At 56.7% G+C, this 14600-nt stretch overlaps 1 protein-coding gene across 5 annotated transcripts in view; it reads left to right on the forward strand.

The window, feature by feature from the left end:
• MAT1A (methionine adenosyltransferase 1A) overlaps positions 1 to 10891 on the forward strand; it is a 36802-nt gene extending 25911 nt beyond the window's left edge. For all 5 annotated transcript variants that reach the window (XM_027129732.1, XM_027129733.1, XM_027129730.1 and 2 more), the window contains 6 exons: positions 1223 to 1335; positions 1691 to 1834; positions 6111 to 6329; positions 7478 to 7660; positions 7997 to 8130; positions 8799 to 10891. In XM_027129732.1, coding sequence (XP_026985533.1) covers positions 1223 to 1335; positions 1691 to 1834; positions 6111 to 6329; positions 7478 to 7660; positions 7997 to 8130; positions 8799 to 8901 — 896 coding nt within the window. In that variant the 3' untranslated portion in view covers positions 8902 to 10891. The remainder of the gene's footprint in view (positions 1 to 1222; positions 1336 to 1690; positions 1835 to 6110; positions 6330 to 7477; positions 7661 to 7996; positions 8131 to 8798) is intronic.
• The last annotated feature ends 3709 nt before the right edge of the window (positions 10892 to 14600 follow it).

The raw sequence follows: 14600 nt of genomic DNA on the forward strand, positions 1-14600 counted from the left end.
CTGCCTAGCATTAGTGATACAGTACAGGGTGCCCGGCGGACAGTCGGAGGCAGAGTGTGCAGTGAAGAGCTGCGGGGGGGACCGTCCAAGGACATTTTCAGAGAGCTAGATGGACTTGTGGAGGGGGATGGGAGGCAGAGGAGGAGCATTCTAGGCAGAGAGCCCTAGTGGAGGTGGCAGAGGAGGTTGTGTTTAAGGCTAAGCCCGAGATCCCGTGGGCTGAGAGCTCTCAGCCTGGAAGGCCTGGCTGCAGCTGAACGGTTTCCGGTTTACTTCCTTTGGCGGCAGGTCCCCGCTTGAAGCATGAGCATAAACGATAGCTCGAACCTAGGCTTTTTTGTGGTTTTGTTTGTTTTAATAAGCCCATTCTGGCCACATGGGTAGGACAGACTGGAAAGAGGGTGACAGTCATCTCGTCACTGATACGTGTCCCTGTGGTGAGGCCTCTGTGCGTTTTAGCTCCTCATTTGTGTCCGTCCTGTAGCTGAGCCCAGTGAGGACCAGTGTCGGAGAGGTTGTGCTGTCTGCCCGGCGGCTCCCTCGCAGGGCTCCTTGGCCTGGGCTGCTGCTACCCAGGACTCCACGTCCCAGGCCCCAGCCCGCTGTGCCCACCTGCGGGGGACTGGCCTCCATCTCTGTGCTTGAGCTTTGGGGATGGCCTGAAGGGGCCTCGGCCTCCAGAGGTGTGGTTTTTCCATTTTGCTCCAGGCCGCGGGCCCGTCTTGGGCTCAGGGGACTCTGGCTCTGGGAGTGTCTCTGGATGGTTCACATGCACCGTATTGTTCAGTGTATTTGATGCTTGGGTTTGGCGTGTGCCTGGGCTTTTGAAAGGGCCCTTGATGTTCATTCAGTGCAGTGATTTTCCACCTGGGTCCTGGGAGGTGCCTCTGGGAGAGGCAAAGGGGGCAGGGCTGTGAGTCACCCACCTGCCCTTCAGCCAGGGCAGCTGTAGCTGCTATTTGGTCTTCATACTGCCGCTCTGTGTAGGATATATATTTTTAATCGAGGTGTAATTTAATACTCTGTGGAGGATTTTTTTTGACTGAAGAGTTGCACGTGATAGGATGGGAAGGATACTGATGTTCCCCGTCCTGGGCCTCAGCTCTGGGCCCAGACGGATGGTAGAGAGACCACCCACGCCGCTAAATGCCCTGTCGTGTGCCAAGCAGTCCCCCAGGAGCTCCAGCCTCCCTCTGCTCAGGCCTGCTCTCCTTGTGCCTAGGCTTTGACTTCAAGACCTGCAACGTGCTGGTGGCTTTGGAGCAGCAGTCCCCGGATATTGCCCAGTGTGTCCATCTGGACAGAAACGAAGAGGATGTCGGTGCCGGAGATCAGGTCACTAAACGCTGAGCGTTGGCCCTGCGTCAGGACGGTAGTGCAGTGTGCTCTGTGTGAGGGGCTAGCCGGGGAAGTTCATGCGTAATGGACTGAATGCACTATGGGGTAGACCCCCGTCCCCATGCCTGGAGTGAGTCACCCCTTCTTCAGGGTAGTGACTTGAGGGCAGGGAGGGTTGGGGACACCCGGTGTGGGCTTGTCTCCCCTTCTAGAGTGTTGAGTTCGGGGACCACGTCTTCCCCTCCACAAGTGCCCAGTGCTAAAGTTACATACCCGCGAGGATGGAGGGCCATTGGGGCTTTAGATTTGAGGAGGGTTGTTGCCTGTGGTCTGAAGCAGGTGTCTGCTGCAGGGCCTGATGTTCGGCTACGCCACAGACGAGACGGAGGAGTGCATGCCCCTCACCATCATCCTGGCGCACAGACTCAACGCCCGCATGGCGGAACTGCGGCGCTCGGGGCAGCTCCCCTGGCTGCGGCCTGACTCCAAGACGCAGGTGAGCCCCTGCCCTCCGCCCCCTGTGGGGCTCCAGACGCGTGCCTCAAACACCACCCCCCTTCCTCTTGATACTGATCGTTGTTAGATCCAAATGTTCCATCTGGGCATTCAAAGAATTGTTGATTCTGAAAAGAACTATTTGTTTCAAAAATCTTCAGCTCCAGATCTTTTCTCCCCTGACCCCAACACTTTATTATGAAAAATTTCAGAAGACACAGAAAAATGAAAAGAGCAGTTCTAGGTTTTTAGTGCGGGGGCTTTCTTAGCATAAGTTGACTCTAGTAATATGATTCCCCAATTCCTGCCACAAACCTCCTCTGTAACAGGTTTCAGACTTTCGGTCGCTGCCTATCAGGTCTCCACGTCTTGAGCAAACCTTGAACACGCCGTGAACAAGTACTGTCTGCAGCTCGCTGTGGCCCTTTCGCTTTGTTTCTCATAAAAAGGCTTTGCCGATTCTGACTCTCTGTGGCAAAGCCGCCCTGACCCCTGTGCTCCCTGCAGTGAAGAAATCCGCACCGACGTCTGTATTGTTTGAAGGCCGGTGGTGATGCATGTGTTGGCACACGCAGAGGCCTCCTGTCCGCCTCCTCTCCCCGCACCCTGACGGCCTCGATGGCCCCTCTCCTCAAGGCTTCCTTCCCCAGCTCCTCTTCCACACTCCAGCGGGGTCCTGGCACTTCCTCTTCCACGCTCTTTCCTCCTGCCCACGCTTGTGAATCCAGCCTTCACCTCTGCACGCTCCGCTTCCAGATCTTCCCCCTGCAGGTCTAACTGAATCACCAGCCCCATTTCTCATTCACCCAGCAAACACCCGGGCCCCGGGAGCTCTCCTCAGCTGAAGGAGTGTGATGGAGCCCACCCTTCCCGGCCCTGTCTGTCTCCACTCTACCTGGGCTCCCGTTTTCCCTCTAGTGCATCCCTTCCGCTCCGGCCCCATTTCCCAGGCCAGGCCCAGGAACAGTGCTGTGTCCTCCCAGAGGTTCTCCCTGCCTGGAAACTTCAGTTAATTCGCTTTGGGCTTCACTTTTAATTTCCTTGTATCTGCTCAGAATTGTCTACAACTTTCTGCTTCCCTCCTACTCGTTATTCTGGTATTTAACACCTTGTATGGTCTTCCAGCTTTACCTTCTTCTGTCCCCACCCCCAGTCTTTGCTTAAACCATATCGTTTCACTCACGCTCCCCTTTTTTCTCGGTGCTTTGCACCTGCGCTCCCACACTTCGTCTTCCTTGGAAGCTTTCTCTGGCCTCCACCTGTCCGTCAGTGGCCAGCGTGGTTCCCACCTCCTCATGGTCTTCTCTGGCCGCCCTCAGGTGGGACCTCCTCTTGACCCCGCACTTGGAATTTGGCTCACGTGGTTTTATAGCTCAGTGCGGTGCACGCAACTCTGTCCCGTTCCTCCAGCTTCACAGAGGTACATCCTTCTCACCGCAAGTGTAAGGCCACACAAGGCAGAAGTTGCATATCGGCCGTACCTGGGGCAAGGGAGTACCTCTGTGGCCTAAAAGAAACCCACCCTTGGGACTTCTGGTGTTATCCACATGACCCCCAAGGTGAGAAGTGGAACCATGAGCATCCCTCAGGTGTTCTTTGAGGTTGTGGGCAGGAGAGCTAAAACATGTAGACTGTGATGGTACCGAAAGAAAAGAGCCCTCCCCGTCCTGTGGCAGAGCTGTGCTGTGATGGGAAGCAGGTTGGAGATTCACAGAAAAGGAAATCCTAGAACAGGGATGGGAGGAAGTAAGTGGGGTGACTCGGGTTTCCTTCTCCCCGCCTGAGGGTAAGGACTAGAGGGTCCACCTACTGGACCCGCTGAAATAGGAAAGGCCTCCTGTATTTGCTTAGTAATAGAACGTTTCTGAGTTCAGAAGGCAGTGAGGGAGGGAGGGGAGGATGGGCTCTTCCAGGCATTCCCTTCTTGCAAGGAGACACTGAATTCTCTTACAAATGCTACTTTGGATACCAGTCGGCCTCACTCCCCTGCCGCAGGCAGGCCCTGAGCCAGCGGGCATCAGAGAGGGTGCGGGGGTCTGCTGACGGAGCCTCTCCCTGAGGCCCTCGGCCGGCCTCCACGCGGCTGCTGCGCTGGGACGGGCACCCTGCCAGGAACAGTGTCTGGGCCTTCTCCTCTATACCTTACTGGTAAAGGATTTTCATCATCTACCCAGAGTGTCGACTGTGAACAGGAGGAGCCTTTCCACCTGAGCAAATTCTTGCTGCTGATACTGAGAATTGAGTGGCAGCACGGATGGCTGTTTTTGTACCTGGCCAGAGTTGTGTTTTCCACGGTGTACTTTTCCCCACATCTTGCTGACGTGATGAGATAAGAGCGATGCTTGGGGCCCTTTGCTCTGCCACAGCTCTGCTTGGGGTTTGTGGCAGGGCAGGGGAGTCAGTAGCAGTGGAGATGGGCCTCAGCAGCTGCGCAGGATAGGAGCCTTCTCCTGAGGCCAGGTGCAGCAGGTCTGGTCCCAGAGCCGCCACAGGGCCTCCCCTCTGGAGCCCGCCAAGCCCCCACCTCCAGCTCCCTCTCACAGGGCCCTGTGTGCACGCGGCCCAGCATTAAAGGGCTGCTCTCAGAGCACAGGCGGTGTGCGTCTGCCCATCTCACTAGGATCAGGCATCGTGGGGTCAGGGCTCTTTCCCTTCCTTCTTCTGGATCCCACCCTTTGGCTCTTTGGACCAGGCAGGACATAGAGTAGAGTTTGATACACGTCCCATGTTTGATGGATATCTGAGGGGCCTTTGGGCAGGCCGGGACCTCGCCTCAGGCATAGCCCCAGGGGCCACTGTTTGCTGCCCTGGGGTCCTGTCAAGGCCCTTGGGTGGGGAGCAGTCATGTGCCTGCCGGCCAGTGTCCCTGCCAGACCATGCAGCATAGCTGCACTCCTGCAGGCGCACAGCCCCTCTGGGCACTGCCCTTGTGGGTCCATGCTGCCTCGGGTAGTGACGGGGCCTGTGGCTCCAGCCTTGAGGGTCTCGGGTGACGACCTTGTGCTGGGCAGAGCTGCAGGCACCAGGCCGCACGGCGCACGGTCACAGCCCACCTCTGCTGGCTGTGCGATCTTGAGCTCTAGAGTGTTTATGTTCTGGAAGCTCAGCTTTCTTGTCTTTAAAGTGGGGCTGGTGACAGCTTCTCACAGCTTGTGGCATGGCTTGTCGCGTACGGTACACACTCGGTCTGGCTGAGTGTGTTTTGCTGGCTTCTCTTTTCTTTTCCCAGCCTCATCTGCCATCCTCACCATCCCTTTCCCTCTCACTCTGTAAGCCCAGGGTGCCCAGGCTGCTCTCCTTCGTCACCGGACAGATCAGGCTGTGATGTCGGGCTCTCGCGCCCTCCTGATGTGTCGGTAGAGGACAGAGTGCGGAGGCAATTTCTCTGTGCTGCTCTGGGCGGGACACAGCGTTGGGGGCAGGCAGAGCAGTGTTGGCTCCTGGGCTTTTCACCGACTGGTGTGTGACTTCAGGGAAGTTGTTTCACTTCTCAGAGCCTGGTCTTCCTCATTTGTAAAGTGGAGACAGTAATGCCGATCTTGCTGGGATGGTTTAAATGTTCATCGGTAATACATAGAGTGGGCACAGAACTGACCCGCGCTGGAGGGAGTGAACCCCCGCTCTGTCCCTGTGGCCTGCCCTGCGCGGGAGCTGCAGGCAGGATCCTTCCCTCCACGTGCTCTGCTTTTCCTTTTGTGCAGACACACAGAGGCTGGTGACCCAGAGCTTGCTGCTCCCTCCACTTCAGTCCTCCTGGCTCGAGTCCCTGTCACCCTGTCCCCCCAGCAGGCAAGGCCTCTGGCCCCATATGCTTCCAGAGCTCCTCCACCGAGGGGCCCGGGGCAGTGGGCGTGTGGCCTGTGGACTCCTGTGTTCCTTGGTGGGAGCCGGGGTGTCTTGGGCCTGGGCCACGGAGGGTCAAGACAGGGCTTTGGCAGAGGGACATTTTCTGGCACCCAGAGCCCTCTGAGGTAGGAGGAGTGGAGTCTAGTGGGTCACAGAGCGGAAACTCTGTGACACCCGAGTCTCCAGGTGGCACTGATTGTGGTCACAGGTGGGAATAGCTTGTGCCTCGTGCCCAGTCATCTCACAGCGCCAGGCAGTTATCCAGTTTAAGAATGTGGCAGATGAACTTGCCTGAAGGCCCTTTGGGTACAGGGGGTCCCTCTGGCTCCTGGGAGCCCTGCCTGCCTCCTGGGCACCTGCGCCTGGCAGCAGCGTGTCCTCAGCTCAGGGCAGGGCCTCACGACGTTTCCTCCCTCCCTGCCCCCCGCCAGGTGACAGTGCAGTACACGCAGGAGCGCGGCGCGGTCATCCCCGTGCGCATCCACACCATCGTCATCTCCGTGCAGCACAACGAAGACGTCACGCTGGAGGACATGCGCAGGGCGCTGAAGGAGCAGGTGATCAGGGCCGTGGTGCCGGCCCAGTACCTGGACAAGGACACCATCTACCACCTGCAGCCCAGCGGGCGGTTTGTCATCGGAGGCCCCCAGGTGCGTCCTCGGCTCTGCGTGAGGCCCTGCCGTTGCTCACCTCCCTGAGTGCAAAGGCCACGGGAGGGTGCTGGCTTTGTGTGGCTCGGCCAGGTGGGTCTGGCCCTGACGGAATGTGAAGTCAGCTTGTTCTGTGAAGCCTGCTGTGCGCCCTTGAGTACAGGAGGATGGGGACATGTCCCCAGGAGGCTCCCCCTCAGTGCTGCCTGGCCCTCCCTCTCGAGACGTCTCACACGTGTCCAGCTGCCGCCTGACCCTGCCCGGGGCTAACTCACCATCATGGGCGCTGAGCTTGCCCGGGTGGCGCTTCCTGGGTCTCGGCCACGCGTGACCTGCAGCTCTTGTGGGCACCAAGGTGGGGCTGTGTTTTAGATGGGGACGTGGGGGGGGGGGCCCTTTCTCCTGTGCAGCCGGCGTGAGCAGTCGGAGAGTGCCCTAGACCCTCCGAGAGGCTGCTGACCACCGCCGGGGCACCTCCCTGTGGACGTGTTGCCGCAAAGCGGAGTCCCTGGGTTGGGTGCTCTAGCCAAAGTAGCGCAGAAACCCAGGGTGAAAGGAAGGCACAGCTCACTGTGTTTTCCTGCAGGACTTCTCAGGGCCTCGGCATGCTGCTGTGAACTGTGGATCTCTAAGCGGGGCAGGGGGGGATGGTATAGTACGCAGACTTCCCCCACATCATTTAACAGAGAAACATAGAGACCCCCCCCGCCCCCAAACGTCTTTGTTGACAGAGATGCACAGAGCAGACACTTGAGGAAACGGGCAACTTAACGTTTGCCGGGTGGCACCAGCCGGGGCACAGCCCGGGGTGTATTTGCCACAGCGCGGTTTCCTCCTGCACTTAGATTTCTCCGTTATGATCGACTCCTACAAACAAAGGCTTTACGAGCGGGCTGTGACCCCAGCTGGCCCACCTTTTGCCCTTTCTGACGAGGCTCTGACAGGTGACCTGACTTCTGTGACTAGTCAGTGATTGAACTGGGATTAGAGCCCAGGGTTTCTGGCTGACTCCAGCCAAGGGGTCTTTGGAACGTGTGCCCCCAGAAGCTTCGGGGACCACCTCCAAGTTGTGGTCCAGCGGCCACTGCAGTGCTTTGGCCGCCCCCTCCTCCCACATCCTCCCTCTGTGTCTTCCTTTCCCTCCACAGGGGGATGCAGGAGTCACTGGCCGTAAGATCATTGTGGACACCTATGGCGGCTGGGGGGCGCACGGCGGGGGCGCCTTCTCCGGGAAGGACTACACCAAGGTGGACCGCTCGGCCGCGTATGCTGCCCGCTGGGTGGCCAAGTCCCTGGTGAAGGCGGGGCTCTGCCGGAGAGTGCTTGTGCAGGTGGGTCGGAGCCCCCCGGCTCGGACCCCCAGGTCTACCCTGAGTAAGGGCACCCTGGCCTAGGGGAAGGCCCACACTTTGCCGGAGGATACGACTCTGTGTGTGTCGTGTTGGGCTCTGTGGCCGGTGCCCTGCAAACCTGGGAGCGGGAAAACAAGTCTTCAGGCAGCGGGGCACGTACAGAAACTGCCCACCGTGAAGATGGCAGGGATTTCTAGGCAGATGGGGGGCTGGGGGAACGTGTTGGGCAGGGCGTGTGTGGTTTCAGCATCCCCTCCCTGAGGATGTCAGGGTCTCTGCAAGGGGCCCGTCCTTGACCCTGGACTCTTCTGGAAGGTGTCCTATGCCATTGGTGTGGCCGAGCCACTGTCCATTTCCATCTTCACCTACGGAACGTCCCAGAAGACAGAGAGAGAGCTGCTGGATGTGGTCAACAAGAACTTCGACCTTCGGCCTGGCGTCATCGTCAGGTAAAAGGACCGCCCCCTCTGTTGGGCAGGACCCTCTTCCCTCACCCGGTGCTCAGCTCACTGGAAAGGGCAGCAGAAGGGAGGATGTTCAGCCTCCCAGAAGCAGGAGGGGCTTCTGGCTCTTGGTCCAGCACAGTGCAAACCCCAAATGCAGGATGTCTGGTTTTCAGGTTGAAGGCGGCTGGGTCGGGTCCCTGCTGGCCCAGCAGACCCTGACCCCAGGGGGGCCATCTTTGAGCAGGTGGGGGATCTTAGGAAAATAATCACAAGGCCGTTGGCTGGGAATTTAGTCGGCAAGTCCAGCCCCACCTGCTCTCGTTTCTGATGCCACCCCTGCTGCCTGGAGCTTGGCGGTGTTGATGTCGGTCTGGGCCAAGTGAGTGGAGTGGAGAGTAGGCCAGAGTTCACATCCCTGGTTCCTGCTGCATTTGTGTGGTCAGTCGGGCTGTCCCTGAACTCTGAGCCTGTTTGCTAAGCACCAGTGGCAGTCACCTCGTAAGACGTGTCATGGCGGAGACAGAACACTTAGAGGGAGTTAGTTGTTCTCGGGTGGGTAACACCACCACACAGACTGTCGTCGTCTCTTAATTGCTCCTGTGCCCAAATTCACAGGAAGAAACTCTGCTCCTTTTCCATTAGAAATGACCTTTTTTCTGCTGAACACACAGGGACTTGGATTTGAAGAAGCCCATCTACCAGAAGACGGCATGCTACGGCCATTTCGGAAGAAGCGAGTTCCCCTGGGAAGTTCCGAAAAAGCTTGTGTTTTAGTGCTGGTGGGACCAGGCCTGGCCGCACCGTGGAGGCATCTGGGTGGAACAGAGCCGTGTTCCTCTTTTCTAGGACCCCAACTCTCAGATCTCCCGGACCCCGGGCTGGGCCTTGCCCACCTACTGCCGCCTCCTTGGCAAAGCCAGGCCCCTCTGATTTAGCAGGAGGAGGGGGCCTCCTGGTACCGGGCTCAGATCTCCTCGTGAGGACAGTCACGAGGTTCCCCTGCCTCTCCCTCAGGCCAAGACGATGCGAATTTAGTGGAAATCCCACCCATGGTCGGCAGTAAATCCCCTCGCTCACCTTCCGCCACGGCCTGGACGCTGACCAGCCCCTGCCTCCCTGGCGTGTGCCGAGGGCAGCACACGGCACAGATCTCAGGGCTCCGTGTGGGCCTGGGTGTGCCGGGGCTGCCCCTCACGTCTGCGGCCATGCGGTCAGCGTCCTGAGCCCAGGCCTTCCAGAGGCCCTCCCAGGCTGGGTTTGTGGCAGGGGTGAGAGCGTCTAGTGTGTAAGGGACTGAACTACTCACTGATCTCATTTCTTCTTCACTGCAACACAGTGAGGTGACCCCCTGTGTTACCTGCATGTATAGATGGGGAAGCCGAAGTAGCTTTCACAAGGCTAGATGTGAGAGTGGGAGCCCATACACCGTGTCTCCCCCTGCCAGCACCCCCATCTCATGCCAGAGACAGGTCTGAGCGATGACCAAGTGCATTGAGATGAGGCTGTGACCTCTGTCCTGAAGACTTGAGGTCTCTGGGAATTAGGGGATTAAGCCCTTGGTGAGCCCTGGGCCATGATCGGCAGAGTCAGGACAGACCCAGAGGGGTGTTTCCTTTGCCTCTTTCATTTCAGAAGACAGTTCGGGGTGCGCTGGCTATCCTGGCCCACGGGGCTGGGCTGGAGTTGGGAATTAAGAGGCAGCGGTATAATCCCAGCCCTGACCACTCAGGGACATGCAGGGCTGGGCCTGTGGACCCCTGGGGAAAGGGTCCAAGGCCAGTCCTGTCCCATCGGGCTTCCTAGAGCAGGAGCCGTGTTCCTCCTGCTTGGCCCTTAAACAGGGGGTGGAACCCTGTGTCCTCCACGGCTCGCTCTCTCTCTGGCCCCTCTGTAACCCCTGCAGTCTGACTGCTGTAGGATCAGTGGGTGAGCCCCTCAGACCCCACTTCCAGAGAGGACAGCCCTAAGGCCTGAATATCAAATGTTAAATGGTGACTCAAAGTGGCAGGGCTTGACTCCTAATGGGAGATAAGTCAGGATGTCAAGAGGCGGCTTCTGCCTTTACCAGGCAGCCTCTGGGGGCAGCTCTACCCCTGAGGTCCTGGTGCTCCTTTGCGCACCGGGGTCTTGGAAGCTGCACATTCCCCAGCCTTTCCATCTGTGGCTGGTAGCCACTCCCCCCATCCCCCTTCCTCAGCCTGGGCCTCTGACAGCTGCACCTCTACGTTCTCCCCAGCTCCCCAGACCACAGGCTCAGGTAGGGGCCTCCATGGGCTTCTGGAGAGCACTGGGGACTGGCCTTCTTTCTGGGGCACACGGTGCTGGATCTGGCTGGGAGACACAGCCCGGGAAGCCTCATCTGGGTGGCAGGCGGCCAGCAGCTGGGCTCTAGGCCTGAAGCACGAAGACCCTCGGCTTTCTCTTCCCCTCAGGGAAAAGGCAGCTTGTTCAGGGCAGAGAAAGAAGCCCAGATCTCCATAAAAGCCTAGAGCTGGTGTGTGTGATACGGAAGCTCAGGTCTCTCTCAGGGCTCCAGGTCACCCAGGAAGTCTTGAGTTCCTTTCGGGAGAGGGAGGCTCAGCCTTGCAGGTGGCTGAGTTCCTCTAACTTGGGCCATATTCGAAGTGAAAATTCAGAATTTTATACTTTTCCCACCCGCTGGAGAAACAAGGTTTTTTTGGGTCAACACTGTTTATATGAAACTAGAGTCTATTTGTTAATAGTTCCTGCTAAACCGGTGAATAAAGAACACAAGGAGCAACTACTCTATGCTTAGTTTTTGTCTGCAACCCCCTAGAAACCTCCCCTCCAAGTAACATTACCTGATCCCCGTCCCGCAGCGAAGCAGGTGTCCTGCCCTCAGGGTTTGCCAGCCAGGGTCCCTCCGATCCCGTGCGTGCGGGGTCCAGCCAGCACAGGTTAAGGCGTTTCGTGCCACCTCCTGCGGCATCACTGCATTACCGTATTCATTCTGCAGCACGCCGCCCAGAGGTAGGCATTCCTAGCAAACCCACGTCACACGTGGAGACCCTGAGACCCGAAGTGGGATGGGAGTGTGGCCGAGGGCACGAGGCTGGCAGGTGGCTTCAGAGTGTGCCCCCCCATCATCTGACATTTGTGCCCCTTGTCCTCACCTGGTTCCTTCTGCTGCCCCTCCCTGCGTGTTGTCTGCAGTAAGCCTGGCACGAGGCGGGCGCTCATGCAGTATTTGTCAGCCGGTTCAGTGACTGAAGTGAGGTGAGTGATGAAGGGGGTTGGTTGGCAGAGAGACGAGCCAGGCCTTCAGTGGGTGCACGTTTCCCTTCACACGTCTCGTGAGGAGAGTTAACAGACCATCGTTTGGATGAGAGATTGTCCCCGCAGGAGCCCCCGGAGAGGTCGTCCTGGGGCATGGTCAGAGCAGGCGGTGGGGAGGGGGTCAGCTCTGGGGAAACGTCCGGAGGAGGGGGAGACTGCGGAAAGAGGTTTCTGGTGACACACCGGCGCAAGACAGGCTGACCAGGGCGCCAGGAAGGACAGACCTGGGAGTGCGGCAGAGAGAGGAGACCTGTGCTCTAGAGGCTATTGCCTGGGCTGTGCAATGACTACATTTCCTAGAAAATAATACACATGAGAACACATAAGTAAAAAGATGCACGTGAGCCGTGTTAGGATATGTGCCCGGGAGGGAAGGTGGTAGAAGAACGGCTCTGTAGGATCAAAGGCCGAATAATTAGTGAGAGCATGGAGGGGAAGCCCTTTCTGAGCCATGAAGTTCCCAAGTGTCAAGGTGTCAGGGAAATGAAATAGCAAAGGAGACAGGAAGGGAGCCGCGGGGGGCGGGGAGATGAGGGAGGGGAAGCCAGGAGAGTTGTGGGAGTGGGGAGCGTCCTTCGGAGCTAAGCGAAGATGAGTGCGGGTCGCCCACGTGGAATGACACCAGTGGCTTACGTGACATGAGGCCTCCGAGTGCCCAGGGACTTCAGCCACATGGAGGTTGTCGGTGACCTGGGGAAAGGAGACTCCTTAAAATAATGTGGCCGTGTTTCGCACCCCAGTTGTAATCCTTGAGTACCTCTAATACACCAGGTATTAGCTGTCAGTGTCCCATGTGCCTGCCCACTACCCATCTGTCTGCCCTCATTCTGGGCTCTCCCACCACCCCACTCCAGACTCCCTGGCTTCTCTGGCTTCACCAAACAGGCCCCACTCACTCCTGCCCCAGGACCTTTGCAAATGCCGTTCTTTCTGTGATACACTTCTGTCTTTGGAGGGATGCTCTGTCTCATCCTGTAGGTTTCAGATGAAATTTCTCTTTCTGAAAAACCCCTTCCTTGGTCACCTCCCCTTTCTACTCCCATGTTTTGTTTCTTGTTCAGTGTGTATAATGTGTAAATATGTGATTTCCTCGTTTAACCTTGGGGCCCAAACCCCTCGTGTCTCCTTCTCTACCCACCCACCCTCTCGTCTCTTCACAGGTGGTTCCTCCGAACCCTTCCAGTCTCCGTTTACTAATCACCCTCCAGAAAGACTCTCCCAAACATCCTCCATAAATGATGGCCATCTTACTCTGGTCCTGAGCCATCAAAAGCTGTAACTCCTTGTGGGTGGCAGTGCTTGCTTGTTCATGCCTGTCGCATCCATGGGACTCAGAATTCTTTTATTCATTTATTCATTTATGTATGTATGTATGTATGTATGTATGTATGTATGGCTGCATTGGGTCTTTGTTGCTGTGTGCGGGCTTTCTCTAGTTCTGGTGAGCAGGGGCTATTCGTTGCGGGGCGCGGCAGTGGCTTGTTGCAGAGCACGGGCTTTAGGCACATGGGCTTCAGGAGTTGTGGCTCGCAGGCTCTGGAGCGCAGGCTCAGTAGTTGTGGCGCACAGGTTTAGTTGCTCCGCAGCATGTGGGATCTTCCCGGACCAGGGCTCGAACCCGTGTCCCCTGCATTGGCAGGCGGATTCTTAGCCACTGCACCATCAGGGAAGCCCCAGACTCAGAATTCTTGAGGTCTTGCCTTGGCTGCTTTGTTTGCCATTTCATACGTGGCTCCAGTGCAGGGCCTGGCACAGAGAAGGTGCTCGATGTAGTCATATCAGGATGAATCCTAGGTGTGCTCATCTCTCCTGCTCCCTGAGCTCCCCTCATCAAAGAGGTTCTGCAGGCGCTGAGAATCCTGCTTGCCCTCCGGTGGGTTCTGTGCCAGGCTCAGGTGCCCAGAGATGTAGATGTAGATTACCATCCTTCATCAGGGTTGTGTGGGGGTTTTTTGGGGGTTGTTTTGGTTTTTTGTATGTGTGTGTGTGTGTTTTAGCACTTGTTGAGAAGTAGCACTGTAACCGTGAGTAGTTATACAGCCATCACTTGGCAGCTTAATGTTTCAACACTGGAAGTGAACAGGGAATGAATGACACGATATGACAAAGCCCATTTCCCACAGAGGGTCCAGAGGAAGGTGACATCAGATAGGGAGGCACTTGGAGGCGGGTATCGAGGAAGGGGAGTTGGGAGTTTGGTCTGAGAGGTGGTGGTGGATGGAGGGGTGGGGGAATGAGAGGCGAATGGGAGAAACAGCAGTGGGTGGCTGGGGTGAAAGGCTTGGAAATTGAAACTTCAGGAGAAATTTTGGCCTGGGACAAATTCCCCAGAGCAGATGTGACCCAGGCACAGTGTAAGAAGCAGTGACACGATAGCCAAGATATGGAAGCAACCTAAGTGTCCACCAATGGAAGAATAAATAGAGAAGATGTGTCGTAGATGTACAGTGGAATATCACTCATGAGCAAGGAGGAAATCCTGCCGTTTGCAACAACATGGATGAACCTGGAGGGCAATGTGCTGAGTGAGGTAAGTCGGGGAAAGGCACACACCGTATGACGTCACTTACGTGTGGGATCTACAAAAGCCGAACTCACAGAAGTGAGTAGAATGGTGGTTACCAGGGGCTCAAGGGGGTGGGAGGGTGAGTGGATGGGGGAGTGGGGAAATGTTGGTTAAAGGGTACACACTTCCAGTTTAAAGATAAGTTCTGGGGATCTAATGTATAGCATGGTGATTATAGCTAATAGCACTGTATTATATACTTAAAAAGATCTAAGAGTAGATCTTAAATGTTCCCACCACAAAACAGAAATGGTAACTATGTGACATGTTGGAGGTGTGAGCTAGTGCGCTGGTGGTAATCATTGTGCAGTGTATCAAGTGTATCAAATCAGCACTTTGCACACCTTAAACTTACACAATGTTATATGTCAATTATATCTCAATAAGTCTGTGGGGGAAAAAATTGAGACAGACACCTGGTTCCTGGGCTCTGAGGTCTACTGCCTTGGCATCTTCATGAAAGAGGTTTTGGAGAAATAAGGAAGAGGGGCTGTGTTCTGAGTTCAGTTCGTATCAGCCCTAGATGCAAAATAATGTGGGTAGGAAAATAATTCATTGGAAGAGGAAACCAACCAGGGGGAACAGGGGAGATTACAACCCCCAAAATCTG

The sequence above is a fragment of the Aethalodelphis obliquidens genome, unplaced genomic scaffold, assembly GCF_003676395.1.
Source record: "Aethalodelphis obliquidens isolate GAN/ISIS:26980383/991018 unplaced genomic scaffold, ASM367639v1 scaffold37, whole genome shotgun sequence".
In the NCBI taxonomy this organism is placed as follows: domain Eukaryota; kingdom Metazoa; phylum Chordata; class Mammalia; order Artiodactyla; family Delphinidae; genus Aethalodelphis; species Aethalodelphis obliquidens.